General features: G+C 32.8%; 2 protein-coding genes across 2 annotated transcripts; one reads left to right on the top strand and one right to left on the bottom strand.

Annotated features, from left to right (window-relative positions):
* Positions 1–843: 843 nt before the first annotated feature.
* LOC129798727 (ribonuclease kappa-like) lies at positions 844–1,804 on the bottom strand. Its single transcript, XM_055842035.1, has 3 exons — positions 1,612–1,804; positions 1,341–1,460; positions 844–1,266 (listed from the first exon to the last, which is right to left on the bottom strand). The coding sequence occupies exons 1-3, from the start codon at positions 1,678–1,680 to the stop codon at positions 1,168–1,170; spliced, it is 288 nt and encodes a 95-aa protein (XP_055698010.1). The 5' UTR covers positions 1,681–1,804; the 3' UTR covers positions 844–1,167.
* A 27-nt stretch (positions 1,805–1,831) lies between these two features.
* On the top strand, positions 1,832–11,299 carry LOC129798714 (vesicular integral-membrane protein VIP36-like). The gene is made up of 5 exons (XM_055842008.1): positions 1,832–2,046; positions 2,114–2,229; positions 2,311–2,508; positions 10,064–10,226; positions 10,302–11,299. Exons 1-5 carry the CDS (start codon positions 1,932–1,934, stop codon positions 10,682–10,684), a joined length of 975 nt encoding a protein of 324 aa, XP_055697983.1. The 5' UTR covers positions 1,832–1,931; the 3' UTR covers positions 10,685–11,299.
* Positions 11,300–16,521: the final 5,222 nt, after the last annotated feature.

Raw genomic sequence — 16,521 nt, 5'->3', positions numbered from 1 at the left:
AAGGTCGCGTGTTCAAATCTCGGCTGAGTCGTCAAAGTTGGAAAAAGATTTTCACGCATCAAAATGGCTTGAAATACAGAGAATGTCATCCAAGAAGGGCCCCAAGCCCTCAAACAATGGCCAAAAATCAATTAAAATAAGGAAAAATAAATTTTTCCGACATTTTTCATTCTAATATCCGGCTAGTAAAATTTACTATCCTGCCAGTAAAATTTACCATCCGGATAGTAAAATCTAATATCCGGGGATATTAGAATTTACCATCCGGATATTAGAATTTACTATCCATACAATAGATTCTACAATTTTTGACAGTCCAATTAATATAGCGTTTGCTGGGTGACTTTTTTTACTATCCGGCCATTAGAATTTTGTATGGAGGATGGTAAATTTTACCATCCACATTTTTCTCGGTGTAGAAATCGGAAAAGTGGTCAAAAGAAATTATAGCAACTTTTAGCTAGCGACGCGTTTCGATTTATTTAAAATCTTCTTCAGGCTCTATAAAGGAAAGACATAAAAAATTTTGTACAGGTTGAATGAGAAAAAAAATATAAAAATTGATCTGAGGTAAAAGGAAACTAGAAAAACTCAATTGTACTCGAGTGTAAGCACAATAAAATTAAAAAAAATAAAAATTACTTACTAAAAGCCAATTTAAATATTTTCTCGCACAAAAATATTTTATTTAGAAAATCTAAATTTTAAGTAAAATAAATAACTACTACAAAAAAAAGCTTTGCGAAATGCTCGAACTCTTGAGTTCAATGATGAGGTATTTCTGCAGCAGATGACGCACCTCTTGGAATTCGGCACTGAAAATCAAAAAATAAAACCCTCCTGGATATTTTAATCTTACTTCATTTCTTTATTTCTCAACTAAAATAAGTAACATTTTTTCAAACACATTTAATACATCTTCGGTTTTGAATAATGTAATATCCTGGACATTATACTTCCGGCCAGGTTCAATTAAACACCTAAATTTTCCTTTTGACCTCTAATTGAACTGGATGCATAGCGGATTTATTTACAGGAATGTCCTTTGAAGCTAAATTTTGTTGGGGGGGGGGGGGGGAGGAAGGAAATTTACATATACGATGTACACTGAAATCAAATTAATTATAAATAATTTCATCTCTGGGAGTGCAAAAATGGAGAGATGGATTAGTTAGCCGTGGTGCGACTGTTTGCATAGAATTGCTGTCCGGAAACAACGAGTGTCAGGACGTAAATGCACGCTGCAATCCAGCAATTGTATGCATTCTGTGGAGAAATTGATTAGGATGGTATTGATTTGGATATTTGATAAGGAATCCCAATTGGAATCAGTGAAATACCTGACTATATGCCTTATCAGCTTCTGCATAGAATTCCCGGGGTCCAGGGTAGTGTTCTTCTAGGGGGAGATCTTCAATCAGGGCCACACTGTGGATGTAGTAGAACACTCCCATAAGGACCTGCGGGGTGTTTTTATGAGTTAATTTGTGGATTTGTGATAAGGTATCACTGAGAAGGGGCAGAATTCTGAGTAATTGTCAGTGAATTTCCAAGATCCAGATGATGGAGAATTTTGAAGGGCAGTTAGGAAAAGTGGATTTTTCAACTTACCAGCTGGATTATTCCCCAGACTGAGATGATGAGTCCACAGAGGGAGAGTTTTGGCCCACAGATTGGCATCTTTTTTGCACTTTTTTTGGGAAATTACACGAGAAAATGATGGGTAAATGTGAGAATATTTCCACCACTTCAAAAAAGAGTGTCAGGTGAGTGAGAAAATCACATGACAGCAGAAGCGCCCTCTCTTGGTCATATAATTCAAGTGGCGTGAAGTTGGTTGAATTTTGTAATGTGCAAAGCACCTTGGATGTCAAGGGAACATCAAACAATTTCACGAGAATTTTCGCGAAGTCCGCATATACCTCACAAAAATGAATCTTAAATCCCTACTGTGGTCAGTTTTAGTATCTATTCTAGCTGTAGTTAGTGCACAATATGAACCAGTTGACTATATGAAGCGGGAACATTCACTAGTGAAGCCCTATGGTGAGTATGCAATTTTTAGTCCGGCATAAATTACGCTTGTTGCATCTCAATATGATTTGCATTGAAGGTTCGGGTATGAATGTTCCCTATTGGGACTACATGGGTCACACCATGATCACAAATAACTACGTCAGATTGACCCCAGACGCCCAATCAAAAAGCGGAAGTCTTTGGAATCAAGTGGTGAGTCACCTGATGATTCCCAATCAACAATGCCTTTTATTTCCAATTCTTTGTCAATAACAATCCTTTATTGTCTCCCAGCCATGTATGACAAAGAACTGGGAGATGCAGGTCTCTTTTAAGGTTCATGGGCATGGGAAGGACCTCTTTGGGGACGGTATGGCTGTCTGGTATGCACAGGATAGGATGATTCCGGGTCCTGTCTTCGGCAGCAAGGATTACTTCAGTGGACTCGTTCTGATTCTGGACACATACAGCAATCACAATGGACCACACAATGTAATTATGCATTTTGGGTTCTGGGTTGGGATTCTCATCAATCTTCATTCATCATGGGGTTAACTGGGAGCAAGAAAGGAACCTCCAGGCGCATTTAATCTTTTTTGTCCCGAATTAGGTTGTTCCAGATGAATTGCGAGATTTTCGACGACTGAAAGTGCGTAGTGCACTGAAAGCTCTGGGAAGAGACTTTTATTCCATACTATTCCTTTTCCACCTGATGATCACCGGAAAGTCCCCCAACATCACCCTTCCTGTCCTCTTGATTTCCTTAGAATCCTCAAGATCTGCATCCTAATCCTCCTAATCTTTGTATTAGGGACATATTTGGGCTGTGCACGGGGAACGAGGCAACCGAACCTCTTAGAGAAATGCCAACGGAACAACTGACGAAGAATATGTATAATTCAATAGGGAGCAATAGGGAGATGACCTTCCGGGTGCGTCAGGGATGCTGATCTTTTCAGAGACCAAACAACTGTAGGAGTCGGTTCTTGTACAATAGTCCTAACGGTTATTTACTTGAAATTTGTGTGCCATTTCCCTTCATGACAGAGCGGTAGAGAAATGGAGTGCAAGAGGGAATAGGGGTAGTCGTGGTTTGACCGTGAAATGGGGAGCATGAAGATCCGAGTTCTGGGCTCCTGACAGCAGTTAATTGGTTATACTATATTGAATCCGGCCGATAACTTGATGTAAATAGAGTCAGACCCAGTCTGACCACCTTCATGTGCACATCGTCCAGTAAAGTAAAAGTTATAGTGAAAGAATTCCCTGACACCCTTTTTCCACCAATTTTCATACCTGAGGAAGGAGCCATCCAGCTCCGAAACGTTGGCTAGAAAATATAATAAAGTTCGTAATGAAGATCGGATTACACAAAGAACTACAACAAGGATCGTATAGGAATATTCATGTTCATTTTTTTTTTTACTAAATCGCGAGGGGTCTCCTGAGTGAAAAAAAGTAATAATGAGCCAGAAAACTGAGACCAAGGCTTATCGCGGCCAATTTCCCGGCTGCGACTCAGCTCTGTGCCCCCATCTAAACTCTTCCAGGGGGTAAATTCTCTAACTTTATGAGAACGTGAGAAGTGCTAAAAATGAGAAAATTCCGAAACTCCTCACTAAAAATGTGATTATCTATATCCCCACGGCCAGAACTATACCGCCAGTAAAAGGCCTTGCTTGGAGCGAGAGGCGGGAAATATGAATTTCCGGAGAAAAAGGAAGGGAATCCACCAGCCGGGCTCTATTTCGCGATCAGATGGAAAATCTCGACAATACTATGACTCTTCAGGAGTGCATTGATACCAAAATCATAATAATCGAGCTTATAGTTTGCTCATTCTGCGTCGGTCGGTGAGGTGGTTTAATCCAAAATTAAAATACTCAAGGTTCCAGAGCTTTCGACACTATATAGTGTCTTCTTCAGTGGTTCTTAGTTAGTCTATTATCTTGGATATTGTCACTATTTCTGTCTAAATTCACACTGATCAGATTGGAAACAACAGTTGGGAGCTATTAATGAAAAAATCACAAAATTATCACTAACAATTTTTCTGTCTTTTTTTCTTCAAAACGGTTTGGTACTCGAATAACTCGAATTTGTCGGTTCGAGGTGTGTCAAATCGGTTTGACTGAACGGTCTGTGGTCACGATAACTCGATACCAAAACTATACAAATAAATAATAATAACAAATAAATAAAATAAAATAAACAATCAAATAAAATATAATGGCCAGTGCACAATAACTTTTGTTTTGTAAACATGTTTTTGACATTTCAATGACAGTGAATGAAACGTAGATCTAATCATCTAGCTCATTCTCATGGGAAATTTTTGAAAACATGTGCACTTTACTCATGTAGACAATCAATATTCTACATACTCACTAAATCTTAAAAGCACAAAATTCATTGAGCACACAAAACCTGAAGCAATATTAAAAAATATAATAATAGATTTTAGAGAAAAGCAGCATGGGAATCTATAGGGGACTCTCCGATACTGACCAGTGGATTTGAAGTCACTTCACAAAGAAAAACACCCAGAGCTTTCGGTCCTGGACATCCTGGATAACGATCCTCATAAAGTACAGAAAAAAAAACATTTTAGTCGACCACTGAAGAAGGTCCACATCCAGGACCGAAAGCTTTGGGAAAGATTGAAGAAGTGTTTTTCTTTGTGAAGTGACTTCAAATCCACTGGCCACCACCGGGGAGTTCCCTATCAATATACATCACGCCAGTTCTTCATCCAATTATATACATAGCATGGGAATCTACTTTTTAAGTTTTTATTGGTTATCTTGGGCAAAATAGATTACGTCTTGCCCCGGAACGTAACATATATAGCAAATCACATTTACAATTTTTTGAACAAAACTATCTTAGCTCAGAAATTATTAAGGCTTGTACTTAAAATATCCAAGATTTGAAGAGAGCACAATATCTTTATTTTACTTTGGATGCTCATTCATAGTTCCAAAAGATCCAAGAGTCAAGGGAAAGAGGAAAATAACCTCTCTTCAATCATGGCGAAAGCCTGCGGGCGGGAAATGCAATAAATTAGTTAACGCACAAAAAATAAAGAAAATAAGAAAATTTATATCCAACCATTAAATTCTAAAGTATAGAAAGCTTGAAGACAAGAGGCAGATCTAAAAGGAGATAATATAGGAAAATATGTACACCTTTTCCATATTAGGCTTGCTCGGAACTTCCGCAATTTATATGAAAAACTTTCTTATGCGTCTGTGCGTATAGGATGGGATTTATTATGATTAAAAATTTTAACCAATGAAATAACTGGACAGTCATGCCTAAAACGGTGTGACAAGGCAGTAAGAAATAAATTTAAACTCGGGTCATAATCCGTTTCTAAATTTTTGTTAAAAGTCAGTCAAAAACTTAGGTATCTCATTAAGTTGGTGAATTATGTTCAGGGCGCAATAATTTTTGTTTGTAAACATCTTTTCAAAATTTCCCATGAGAATGAGCGAAATGACTGGATCTAGATCTCACTTACTTTCATTGAAATGTCAACAACATGATTACTAAGCAAAAGTTATTGTGCGCTGGGCATTACTCCTCAGATTTTTGTTGAATACTCTTTATTTATTTGTTTATTAATTAAGCACAAATCTACTTAGAAAAACAAATAATAATAATAACGAAAAAATAATGAATGATAAATAATAAATTATTTTTCGTAAATGTTATTAAATATTTTCTCCGATTAATGGCATTTAGCGCGTTTTAGGAAATTAATAAACTTTTTAACAAAGTTAAAAAATGTCTTTAAAAATATATGTGGAGCTCAGAGGCAAAATGACACATATCCTATGCTTTAGCCATAGGATATGTGTCATTTTGCCTCTGAGCTACACATATAGTGCAATTTAGCAAAACAGAATTCATTTTAAACAAAAACACTGCTTCAAATAAAATAAAACACAATTATGTCAAATTATGCAGAGCAAACTGGGACAAAATTTGTCAAACGTATATATTTAATTTTTTCATGAACTTTTAACGTCAAAGTATTTAATCGATTTAAAATAAACAATTTCATATGAAAAATTTACTGCTCTAACTTACCTGAAGATCACTTTTCTCTATCTTAAAAAATGCATTTCTCGATCTATTTTGGAAAAGTTGATTTTGTAGACATTTTCAAAATTCATGGGGTAATTCTTTTAAAATTCCTTTCAAACTTTAAAATTTCTTGCAAGACAACTAAAATAAGATAAGAAAAAAAGAATTAGTGTTGATGTTTCTAATCTAAAGCATGTAGTTTGAATTATTAAGCTGCGAATCAGAAACAATCGCGGCGAAATTAAGAACAGCTACGGCGAAAGTGGGAACAATCGCGTAAATTTGAGGAAATTGGGGTTCAAAATGTTGAAGTGTCATTCTGAATTTAGATAGAACTCTATCAAATTATTCACGATTTACATATAAATTCGGAACTTAATAGCCAAAAAAAGTATAAATAAACAGATTGTTTTTAAAAATTAGATAAGTGTGCCAAATTTCGGCATAGTTGCAAGCAAGCGTCAAAGTCTCAATTTTGAAATGTGATATCATTAATAGAAATTGATTTTTTTTATTCCTTCTACTTAAGGAGTGTTGCTTAGAACCTTGTAGAGAGTTTATCGTCTTTATTTACTCTGAAAATCATTCTTCATACATTTTAAAATGAATAAAAATGTAGACATAGCTTTGGTGCCCTATTTCGGCCACCTTCATTCTCATAGTTCCTTGCCCTTTAGAAATTCTTTCAATGCCTTTTTTACTCATCTCGTTTGTCGAAGCTACATTTTTTGTTATTCTTTTGCATTGTATAATCTCTAGAGTATGTAAAAACTAAAAATTCATGGAAGTTCGAGGAACAAAAAAGGTGGCCGAAATTGCAAGCTGACCGGAATTTGGCACACTTACCCTACCTCTTCCGGTTCGAGCAATAAAAAATCCGTTTTACAAGCTCCTGGAATTAGATGTAAATTTTTTTTTCTATGAAGATCTTAAGAAATCTTGTTTAATAAGTGTCAAATTGCTATTAATTTATTTAAATTTTATATGGTCTGATTCTTATATGTTTATTGCATCATCATCTCAGAAAATTTGAACACTTACTTGAAGCAATAAACTTATGTTTTCCTTTATTATTTGCGATTTTTCTTTTATTTATATGACGAACATAATAAAATTTATGTGGCTGCGAAAGAGCATTCATTATATTTATAATATTAACTTTCAAGGAGATATTCAATACAAATTTATTGTTATAATGAGCGCATGCTATATACTTTTGCATGATTAGTTTGTCTTTATTTTTAGATTAATGTTTTTGGGTTTAAGACTTGAAATTAGTCTTCAAAGAAAATTGATATACTCTAATAAATAAATTAGTAAAGGGTTTTTTAGCATAAGACCTCTAACAAGCTTTCAATTCTTTGTTTTGGGACTGGTCATGAGGACACTAAAAAAATTATGCTTTCATTATCTCAGATAAGAATCAAATGATTGTTACTATATTATTTCTCGCTCTACAATAAGAATTTCTTGGATTACAAAAAAGAGAACCTAAATATTTAATCATAGAATTCTATCTCATGTAATATATGCAAGAAACCAACTTTTTACCGAATTGCATTTTAAGAGCGCACCTTCAAAAAATTTGTAGAACAAATAAATTTCGGTGATAAAAAGCAACGGTTAGTGCTATTCTCAGTTCTTAGTGTATAGAAGTCTAATTTTACTTTGCTATTTTGTAAAGCAGATATCCGTTATCATTAATTCAGTATGTACATACATTTCAACCTCATTGCTTTTCAGTTCTTTCGATAAAGCTTTCTCTTTTCATACATTACTACACTATCGAACATTCTATACTTGAGCAAATTCAAAGTCCGTGATGACACAGCTTTTTTTCCATCGGTCTATCTCTAATGAAATTTTCAATTGCAAAATAAGTTCATTCAGAAAATTGATAAGGGGACATGGGCAAAAAAAATTCATTCATATAATTGCTTGAACTCTGCAGACATAGCAACATACATATACATATAATCCCTGTATTTTTTAAAACCCCGAAAATGTTCAAATTTAAGCTTCTTTATATCTAAGTAAGAACTTGATCAAGAATGGAATAAGCATATTATCTAAAGAGGTCATGATATCATATACAAGATGCTAATTTTCAACCGAATAGCATGAGCTTTAGGTTTTGACAATTATTCAAAATTGCGAATAGAAACGTCAACTGAAAATGATGATCATGTCATCTTGTGCTTTATGGTCTCCTAAAAGATAAATAATATATAAACCATTCTAACTAGATAAATTTAGAATAGATTCCAGTAATTTGCAAGTTAGAATCCCTTTTTTCAAGTAGACTTTCAGATAATTTTTTGACAACCGATTTTTCGATAAAGTCTACGTTTGCATTTTTATCATTATTACGAAAACTAGAAATTTTTGCTTGCGGATCCTTGTACCCTACTTGGTACATAACAACTACACACTTTGGCATGAAAGACCAGATCGGTGAAGATCATTAATTAAGAATGATAAGAACTAAAGAAAATGTTACTAACAATAGTGGACAAAGCCACTTGCTATGACGCTATTGCAGACAGAACGCCATCTGGCAGAATTTATTGAATTAATACTTTATCATGATTCTTTTTATGGATCCTTTCAGGATTTTAGATAATTTTCCGAGTAAATTTGAATATTGAAAAAATTTATAATTCAATATAATTTAGAATAATGTTTTTCATGATGGGTTATTAAAACAGACTTTTAGAGAGCATCTAAATGGGGAATTTTGATTCGAAACCATCAATTCGAACATATCAAAATATAAGTGCTCTACTGTTACCTTACCATCCACAAGTAGATCTTGAAAAATTCGAAAATCTATTTGAAAAGCCAAAAAGCAGACTTTCCTACTTCTTGGTAATTCCGCAAGGTGGCTAAGGTACATCTTGTTCGAATTTCGAAATGCTCAAGTGTCAAAATATGTCGGTCTTCACATTGTTGTAAGGATAAAAAAAAACGGAACAACGCTTACTGCTCTTGTCTCATTATTTAATCACTCTATAATCACTGAGTAACTCTTTTGTCAGCTTTTTAGTGTCATATTTGATAATTTTTTCCCCATATTGTTCGAAAATTTAGTATGAAAATTCGAAATTGATTTTGAACTCTTCGAACATCAACGACTTTTTGTGCAAATAGAGTTCCATTTACTTTTTATCCAAGACACTATTGGAGAATCAAAAACTTATTGTGTTTATTCCCAGTGTGCTTTAACCCGGTACATTTCTGTCCTTACGGCGCAGAGGAAAACTCTTTTGGTTAGTTCGCTAAAACGTTTTCTATATTTTTTTTTCATTTCCCAAAGTCTAGAATCAAATTTTTAATTATTTCCTAATTAAAGATTTTCAAAAATGACAACGTTTTTAGGCAATTTATTTTAATAAAAATAAATTGTATGAAAAAATGGTTATTTTTATGGAAATCTACACTGCATTAGCTTTTCCACCGTACAATATTATTGGAAAAACTTTCAATGATTTTCCTGAACTATTTTAAATACAAAATAAAGCAGTAAAATAAATAAGTCCTAAACTAACTGAGAAAAAATATAATTAAGTGTTAAATATTACATTAAAGTTTAAGTTTTGAAAAGTTGCTCAAATTGGTTAACCGGTTTAGAGCCATCCAAAACCAGTTAACTGTCTATCCTAAAAACCCGGTTATTTGGAATCAATATTCACAACATCGATATAGCCATGTATCCATTTTAGGATGTAACGGGAACTGAATAGAACTATAGAATTATAGATCTAGATTTATCTGTTTAATCCTTATGATGTTTCTGGGATTGGTGTCCTGTTCGTTAAGCCCACAATGACGAATCAAAAGACAATATTAGATATTCGTTTATTTTTCGTTCATTTCCTGATACATGAGATCACGAGCATTTCGATCATTAATTTCATTTTTTAAATGTTGTGTTACATTTAACGTATACTTTTAGCACCAGCATCCGTACTTGAGTGCCATGGTGAACAATGGTAGTCTGCACTACGATCACGATCGAGATGGTACTCATACTCAATTAGCGGGCTGCGAAACGAAATTTCGTAATGTAGAGTATGAAACTATTATAACTGTTCGTTATCAGGATGATGTTCTAACAGGTTAGCTTTTGGTTCTTTGCGAAGAAGCATCTATTTCTGATCCTTTGCAAGACTTACCTTTTCTCTAACTTGTAGTGTTGACTGATCTTGAGAACAAGAGAGAGTGGAAGGAGTGTTTTTCGGTGAAGGGAATCCTCCTGCCAACAGGATACTATTTCGGTGTATCAGCCACAACAGGTGATCTATCTGACAACCATGACATAATTTCGCTTCGGTTCTATGAGTTGGATCTCGTAACGGATCCACAAGTGAGTCTGGAACGGCGGAAAATTGTGCCGCAAGCTCTCACTTTCGAGCCACCACGGGAACGAAGTGAAGACAAGAAGTCCAGCGGTATGTCCAATGTTAAAATATTCTTCCTCATTCTCTTTGGTATGATTGTGGCAGTAGCAGCAGCTATTGGTGGTATAATGTTCTACCAGAAGCACAAAGAAAACTCAAAAAAGAGATTCTATTAAAGTTGAACGGGAGGGGACAAATTTAAAAAAAATAAAACTCTAAATGATAAGAAAAAAACCAATTATCACACCTATCATCATCGAATTGACTGCATATTTTAAGAGTTTTATTGTGACTGGGGTGTAAATAGGGATTATGATCAGGTATGAAGGTTTTCTGTTTAGTTATTAAAAGAATTGATATAAGAAAAAAAAGAACTCACCAAATTTATTTATAAATCATTGATAAAAAATAAAAAGCGCTTTTAGCTTTAAGTGAATGGGATAGGATTAAAAAAATGGGATATTTTGCTGTTACATTACACCCTAAGAACCTCAATTTGCTTTACGTTTATCATTCATTCCATGGACCAAAATTGAGGTGGATGAAATTTTAGTGAGATTTATTATTGTGCCTCAAGAGATCATTAACTCAAAAAAAAAAATAACAATCTCATTCATTGGATGTATATTTCCCGTCTTAGTTTTCTTAATTACTTATTTTATTCGTGAACGAATTTGATAAAAAAAATGAAAAGCTAGAACAATAACTTTAGTAAATGTCATTCATGGTCATTGATACTTCCCTAGTTTTATTAACTTGATGTAAGAAAATACAGTCAACAAAACATGAAATTTATGGTTGTTTTCTTTTCAACACGAACGCCCCCGACCTACGAATATTGGATTGAGCAGCAATTGGAGCGATTTAGTAACATTTATTAATCAGTATGTTGGATTTTTAAAATCAAGGGCAGAAGCTTGAAAAAAGGATTGAAAACTTATCTTTCGATGATCGTTGACATTTTCGAACACCAGCGGAGGTTTTAGAACAGAGATAGTGTCCGCGAAGTACTAAAATAATCTTTCTTTTGGAGTCTGACGAGAAACTTTATGCTCTCAATTCTTCTGGTGTTCGTCAGAAGGATATTCCTCTTTCAAATTAAAAGAATCTGGTTTTTCTCCGACTGGAGAAAAACCAGGATCTTTTAATTTGAACCAGATTCTTTTAATTTGAAAGAGGAATATCCTTCTGACGAACACCAGAAGAATTGAGAGCGTACTAAAATAATCCATCGCTGAAAAATTAGTACTTAAGTAAACATTACGTTCTTTTAGAACAAGGCTTCCTGCACAACATTTCACCATTCCATACGATCCAATAGAATTCAAGTCCTTTTAAACTTTTAATTGAACCATAATTTTCATTAATTTAGGCTGCTATTCTGCTATCTTTATAATTTTGTAAGATTTTGCGGAATTTGGAATTCTTGTTAGAGTCAATCCAAGGTTGACCAATTCTGCCGCCAAGAAATTTTATAGCAAAAATCGAACAAGATATAAAAAGTTTGGAGTATTAAAAGAAGCATTAAAATATCTTTAAAGGTAATTATATTCAATTCAACCTTGACAAAACTTTTACTTTACAAAATTTAAAAAGGACCTCTAAACTTTCCTTGGATAGTACAAGAAAATGTATGGAACTGTTAAAGAATTTTTGGATGAATTGAAAAATTCTTGGATGTAGAATATGGTAATTTGAAAATTTTATTGGAGACTTTATAACAAGGTCTAAAATATTTGGAGAGTACTAATATTTTAGAACTTTATATTTTTTCTTTTAGAATACCAAATTTCTTGGATCTTGCTGAGTTACAAAATTATAAACATGGCAGAATAGACATAAGAAAATCTTGGCATTTTATATTTGACAAGCCTGTCAATCTTCCTCAAAAATTTTGTTAAATTGAATTGATTTGGATTAATTAAAACACAGTACTAAATTTTTATAAAGGAAGAGTTTTGGATCGTATAAGAGATCTTTAATCCTTTAACACTTCGTAGAACCCTAACTAAAAGTGTCACGGAAGGACCAAGTGGCAGCCGCTGCCACTTATCGGATTTTACATAATATTTTGATATTTTGAATAATATTTTAACATTCGGAGCTTTAGTCAGTCCTTTTCTGGTGTCTGAATCAGAAATTTCATCTCCTTGGGTACTGTATCTAAAGATTTTTAACCATTCGATGTTTTCATCTTTATCAGAATCATGGCGTCAGGGAAAGTGGTGTGCCTTTGTATGCGGCAGACTTTGAATGTTTCAATTTTTCTCTTATTTTTCAAAGCAAAAATTCTACTTTATGAACAATAGTTAATACTATTAACTATTTTCTATTAACTTCGCTTAACAAAATGGATTTTTAGCTTTGGGAAGTAAGAGAAAAATTGAATAATTCCCAAAATTATTCATATTTCATACATATTTCCCAATTCAATATTTCCCATAATTCTTCTCAATAATTTGCAAAAATACTTTCAATTTGTTCTTTTAAGGCTTTTATACACTAACAATCAATAAAATTACATCTGCAGAACGTCAAACTCCCATATAAAATGCATATGGCAGCAACTGCCACTTGGTCCTTCCGAGTGCAGTTTTTTGTTTTTGCAATATATTTACATTAATATTTAATTTTTATTAAAAATTTTATAACGAAAAAATAGCCAGATAAATTCTGCACGCATTCAATCAGGCCTCCAGGCGAAATGATATATTCTTGACTATAAAAAATTAAATTGAAAACTAAATTGGCAGCGGCTGCCACTAGGGTCCTTCCAAGTGTTAAAAACAAATGGAACACAGATGTGCCAAAAACAAAAAAACTAATTTTTCGGACTAGTTTGAAGACAAAATAACTTTCTATAATCAGAAAAATTGTTTTTAGTACACCGGTATTACATTCGTCCTTAAAGGGTTAAGAATCATGTGCATATTTAAAAATAAATTACAAGTACATTCTTAATTTGAAAACTCCCTTTGTCTGAAGCTTACACGGATTTAGAACTGGAAATTTAGCTCTATTCCCGAAGATTTGCGATATTAAAATAATCAATTTTAGTGTTCTTTATTATTAATCTAACAGATTTTGACCTTAATACCCTATTCTATGCCAAAATTTTCCCGAAAATCGTGCCTGATAGGTAATCAGAGAAATGAAACCACATGGGTAAATCTTTTTTTAATCTCTCGTTGATCATTTATTTCTAAACTGTATACATGGCTACTGATCTTTAGGGTTTAAAAATTCATCTTAAGAATCCCGCCTGTTCTAAAACTTAGAAGGAGTTAAAGCGTATAGGTAAGTCTTAGATCTAAGGAAGCTATTATACTCTATGATTTCGGATTGAGAGGAATATCATGAATATCATAAATTTTTTACCTAACCAACGGTTGGATGTTCGAAACTTCAAACCTAATTGAATAACTTGAAAAAATAGAGGAGATACCTGCTGACTTTAGTCTTTTTTTTAGATAGAAAATAGTAGGGGAAACTGAGGTACCACCAAACACTTTTGAAAGATGCGCTTTTGACTACATTTCCCAAGAAAACTGTGAATTTTAGAAAAATGTTGCTTACCCCATGTTATAGCCTTGGGTATAGGCTGCATATTAATGCATATATGGATGATGTAAAACAATTAAATTTTCCAGAAAAAGGAAAATTGTGTCACCATGCATTTTTCAAGTTTTTTTCCAACCATCTGGGGTACCACCAAACACTTTCTGGGGCATCAGTAAACACCTCTTTTTCTCACTTATTTAAGTTATTTTGGGCATTCACCACAGCTCTTAATTATAAAGAAGATATTAACAATCTGAATAATTCTCAAAAAAAAAACACTGCAACTAAAATGACTAAAAAGTAGAAAACTAAAGCAATGCAAAACGAACTCATTTTTCCATTAACTTTTCTGTCATTTTGAAAACAATTTTCTTTTTGGTAAGCACCGCAACGAAATCGTGACAAACATTTTACCTAAAGTTCGAATTTTGCGCGCTTTTCAGATTTATTTTTGATAAAATCGAAAAATCATCCGCCAATTCTTGATTAAAAATTCATTTAAGTAAGACAAAATTAGGTTCATTTAACTATATTTCTCCCATTTCTCCTGAATTTTGAAAGAAAATTCCATGAATGGATATAAATTTCGGAAATCGATCAAAGAGAGAGAGGAAGAGTAAGAAAAATAAGAGGAAAAATTTTGCCACTCAAGCTATGCTCGCGACATCTACAATTGTGAGTAATTTTCCTGTTTGGTGGTGCCCCAAAATCTGTTTTGTGATTGATTTTTTATTCTTTTAAAAAAATGTGAACATTTATTTCTTTAATAAATACATAAATATTATCCCAAAACATGTAGGAACGTAGGGTGGAGTCTACACTTATGGATGCTATACACTTATGGACAGCGTGAAAAAATCTTAAGTTTTTACGTAAAACAGATTTCGAAAAGTTATAAAATTATTAGTTTATGTTGTAATTAACACTTTTTTTGATTTTTCGAAATCTGTTTAGTGTAATAACTTAAGATTTTTGCGTTGTCCATAAGTGTATACAACATCCATAAGTGTAGATTCCACCCTACCGGTGTAGTGAAATTTTATTTAACTTATTTCAGTTTTATTTTCCAGGCAGATAATTGACTAAATTTATCAAAATCTCCTAATTTTGCGAAAAAAGATTCTCATTTCTAAACTACTTGAATTATGTGGATCATTCTTTCGCTGGACAAGCATCGCTATAGTATCAATCATTTCATATAAGTCTCATTCTCTTAAAAACTTATGCCTATTTAAAAAATCGCAATGTTTGGTGGTATTCCTGTTTGGTGGTGCCCCAGTTTCCTCTACCTTTTAAATACCGTAGATGCGGGTGGCTATGAACTTCTGCTGTTCATAAGCTTTTCTTTAATTCTAGCACTTAAGAATGGTCTACAGATCATCTTCAGGTGCTAGAATTTAAGGAAAGCTTACGAGAAACAGGAGTACAAAGTTACTCCCTTAAAGTGAAGTCATCCGCATATCTTAACCGCACAACTTCCCCATGAATACTTCCAGGGTTCCCTTCCGTGTCTGCCAGTATTAGCACTTCTTTCTTAAAACTTGCATAGTAAAGCGGTCTTTAGACTAGAGGTTTAGCTCAGTTCTCGAAAGCTTCAAAAACTTAAATAGCGAGTAATTTAATTGCTTTTTGAGAACCTAATAGATCATTTATCTTTTATAATCCAATCCTACACCGAGAAAAATGGAATTTATTTAAATTGAATATTTTGTATTTAATGTTAAAAATTCTGGGTAAATATTCGAATCAATTGACTTTTCTTTCAATACAAACGAAATAATTTTGATTTTGAAAGTAATCACAATAATTTCAAATATTTGTGCATTCATACGGAGAATAAATAATTTTTCTTTTAGCGTGAATGTTTAAATATTTGAAATAAATACCTCAGCTTTTGAATCAAAGATAATATATGTTAAAAATAACAATTATACATTGAAAATGAAAAACTACACATTTATATTAAATGTGCAACGTTGTGTTGTCAAAAATAAAATTTTACTTTTGATTTAAAAGTACTGTTTTATGAAATCAAATGCAACAAGCATTTATTTAATGGGTAAAATTTAATATTGACATTTTTGTTTACGTCTTAATATTATCTGTATTTATTTCAAATGAAAAAGACTTTTTAAACAATTGTTTCAAAATTTTATTTCAAATGATTTTTTTTTCTATCTAAACATTAAATGACCAGGTATTAAATTGAATTGTGAGAAACTTTTCTGTATAAAATGTGCATTTCATTTAAATGTAAAAATGAAATAACTTTGAGTAAATATTTGATACGAATGGTTTTTGTCGTTAAATATAAATAACAGTGGTTTTTACATTTACTGCAGTCGTCATAATTTGAAAAATTATTCATTTAAATTAGGGTGAAAATTAAATTCCTTTCATCATAAATATCAATACGTTTTAAGTGAATAACTACTTATTCTAATCGAATACA

Source organism: Phlebotomus papatasi, chromosome 1 (assembly GCF_024763615.1).
Source record: "Phlebotomus papatasi isolate M1 chromosome 1, Ppap_2.1, whole genome shotgun sequence".
In the NCBI taxonomy this organism is placed as follows: Eukaryota; Metazoa; Arthropoda; class Insecta; order Diptera; family Psychodidae; genus Phlebotomus; species Phlebotomus papatasi.
This window is presented reverse-complemented; position numbering and strand designations above follow the sequence as displayed.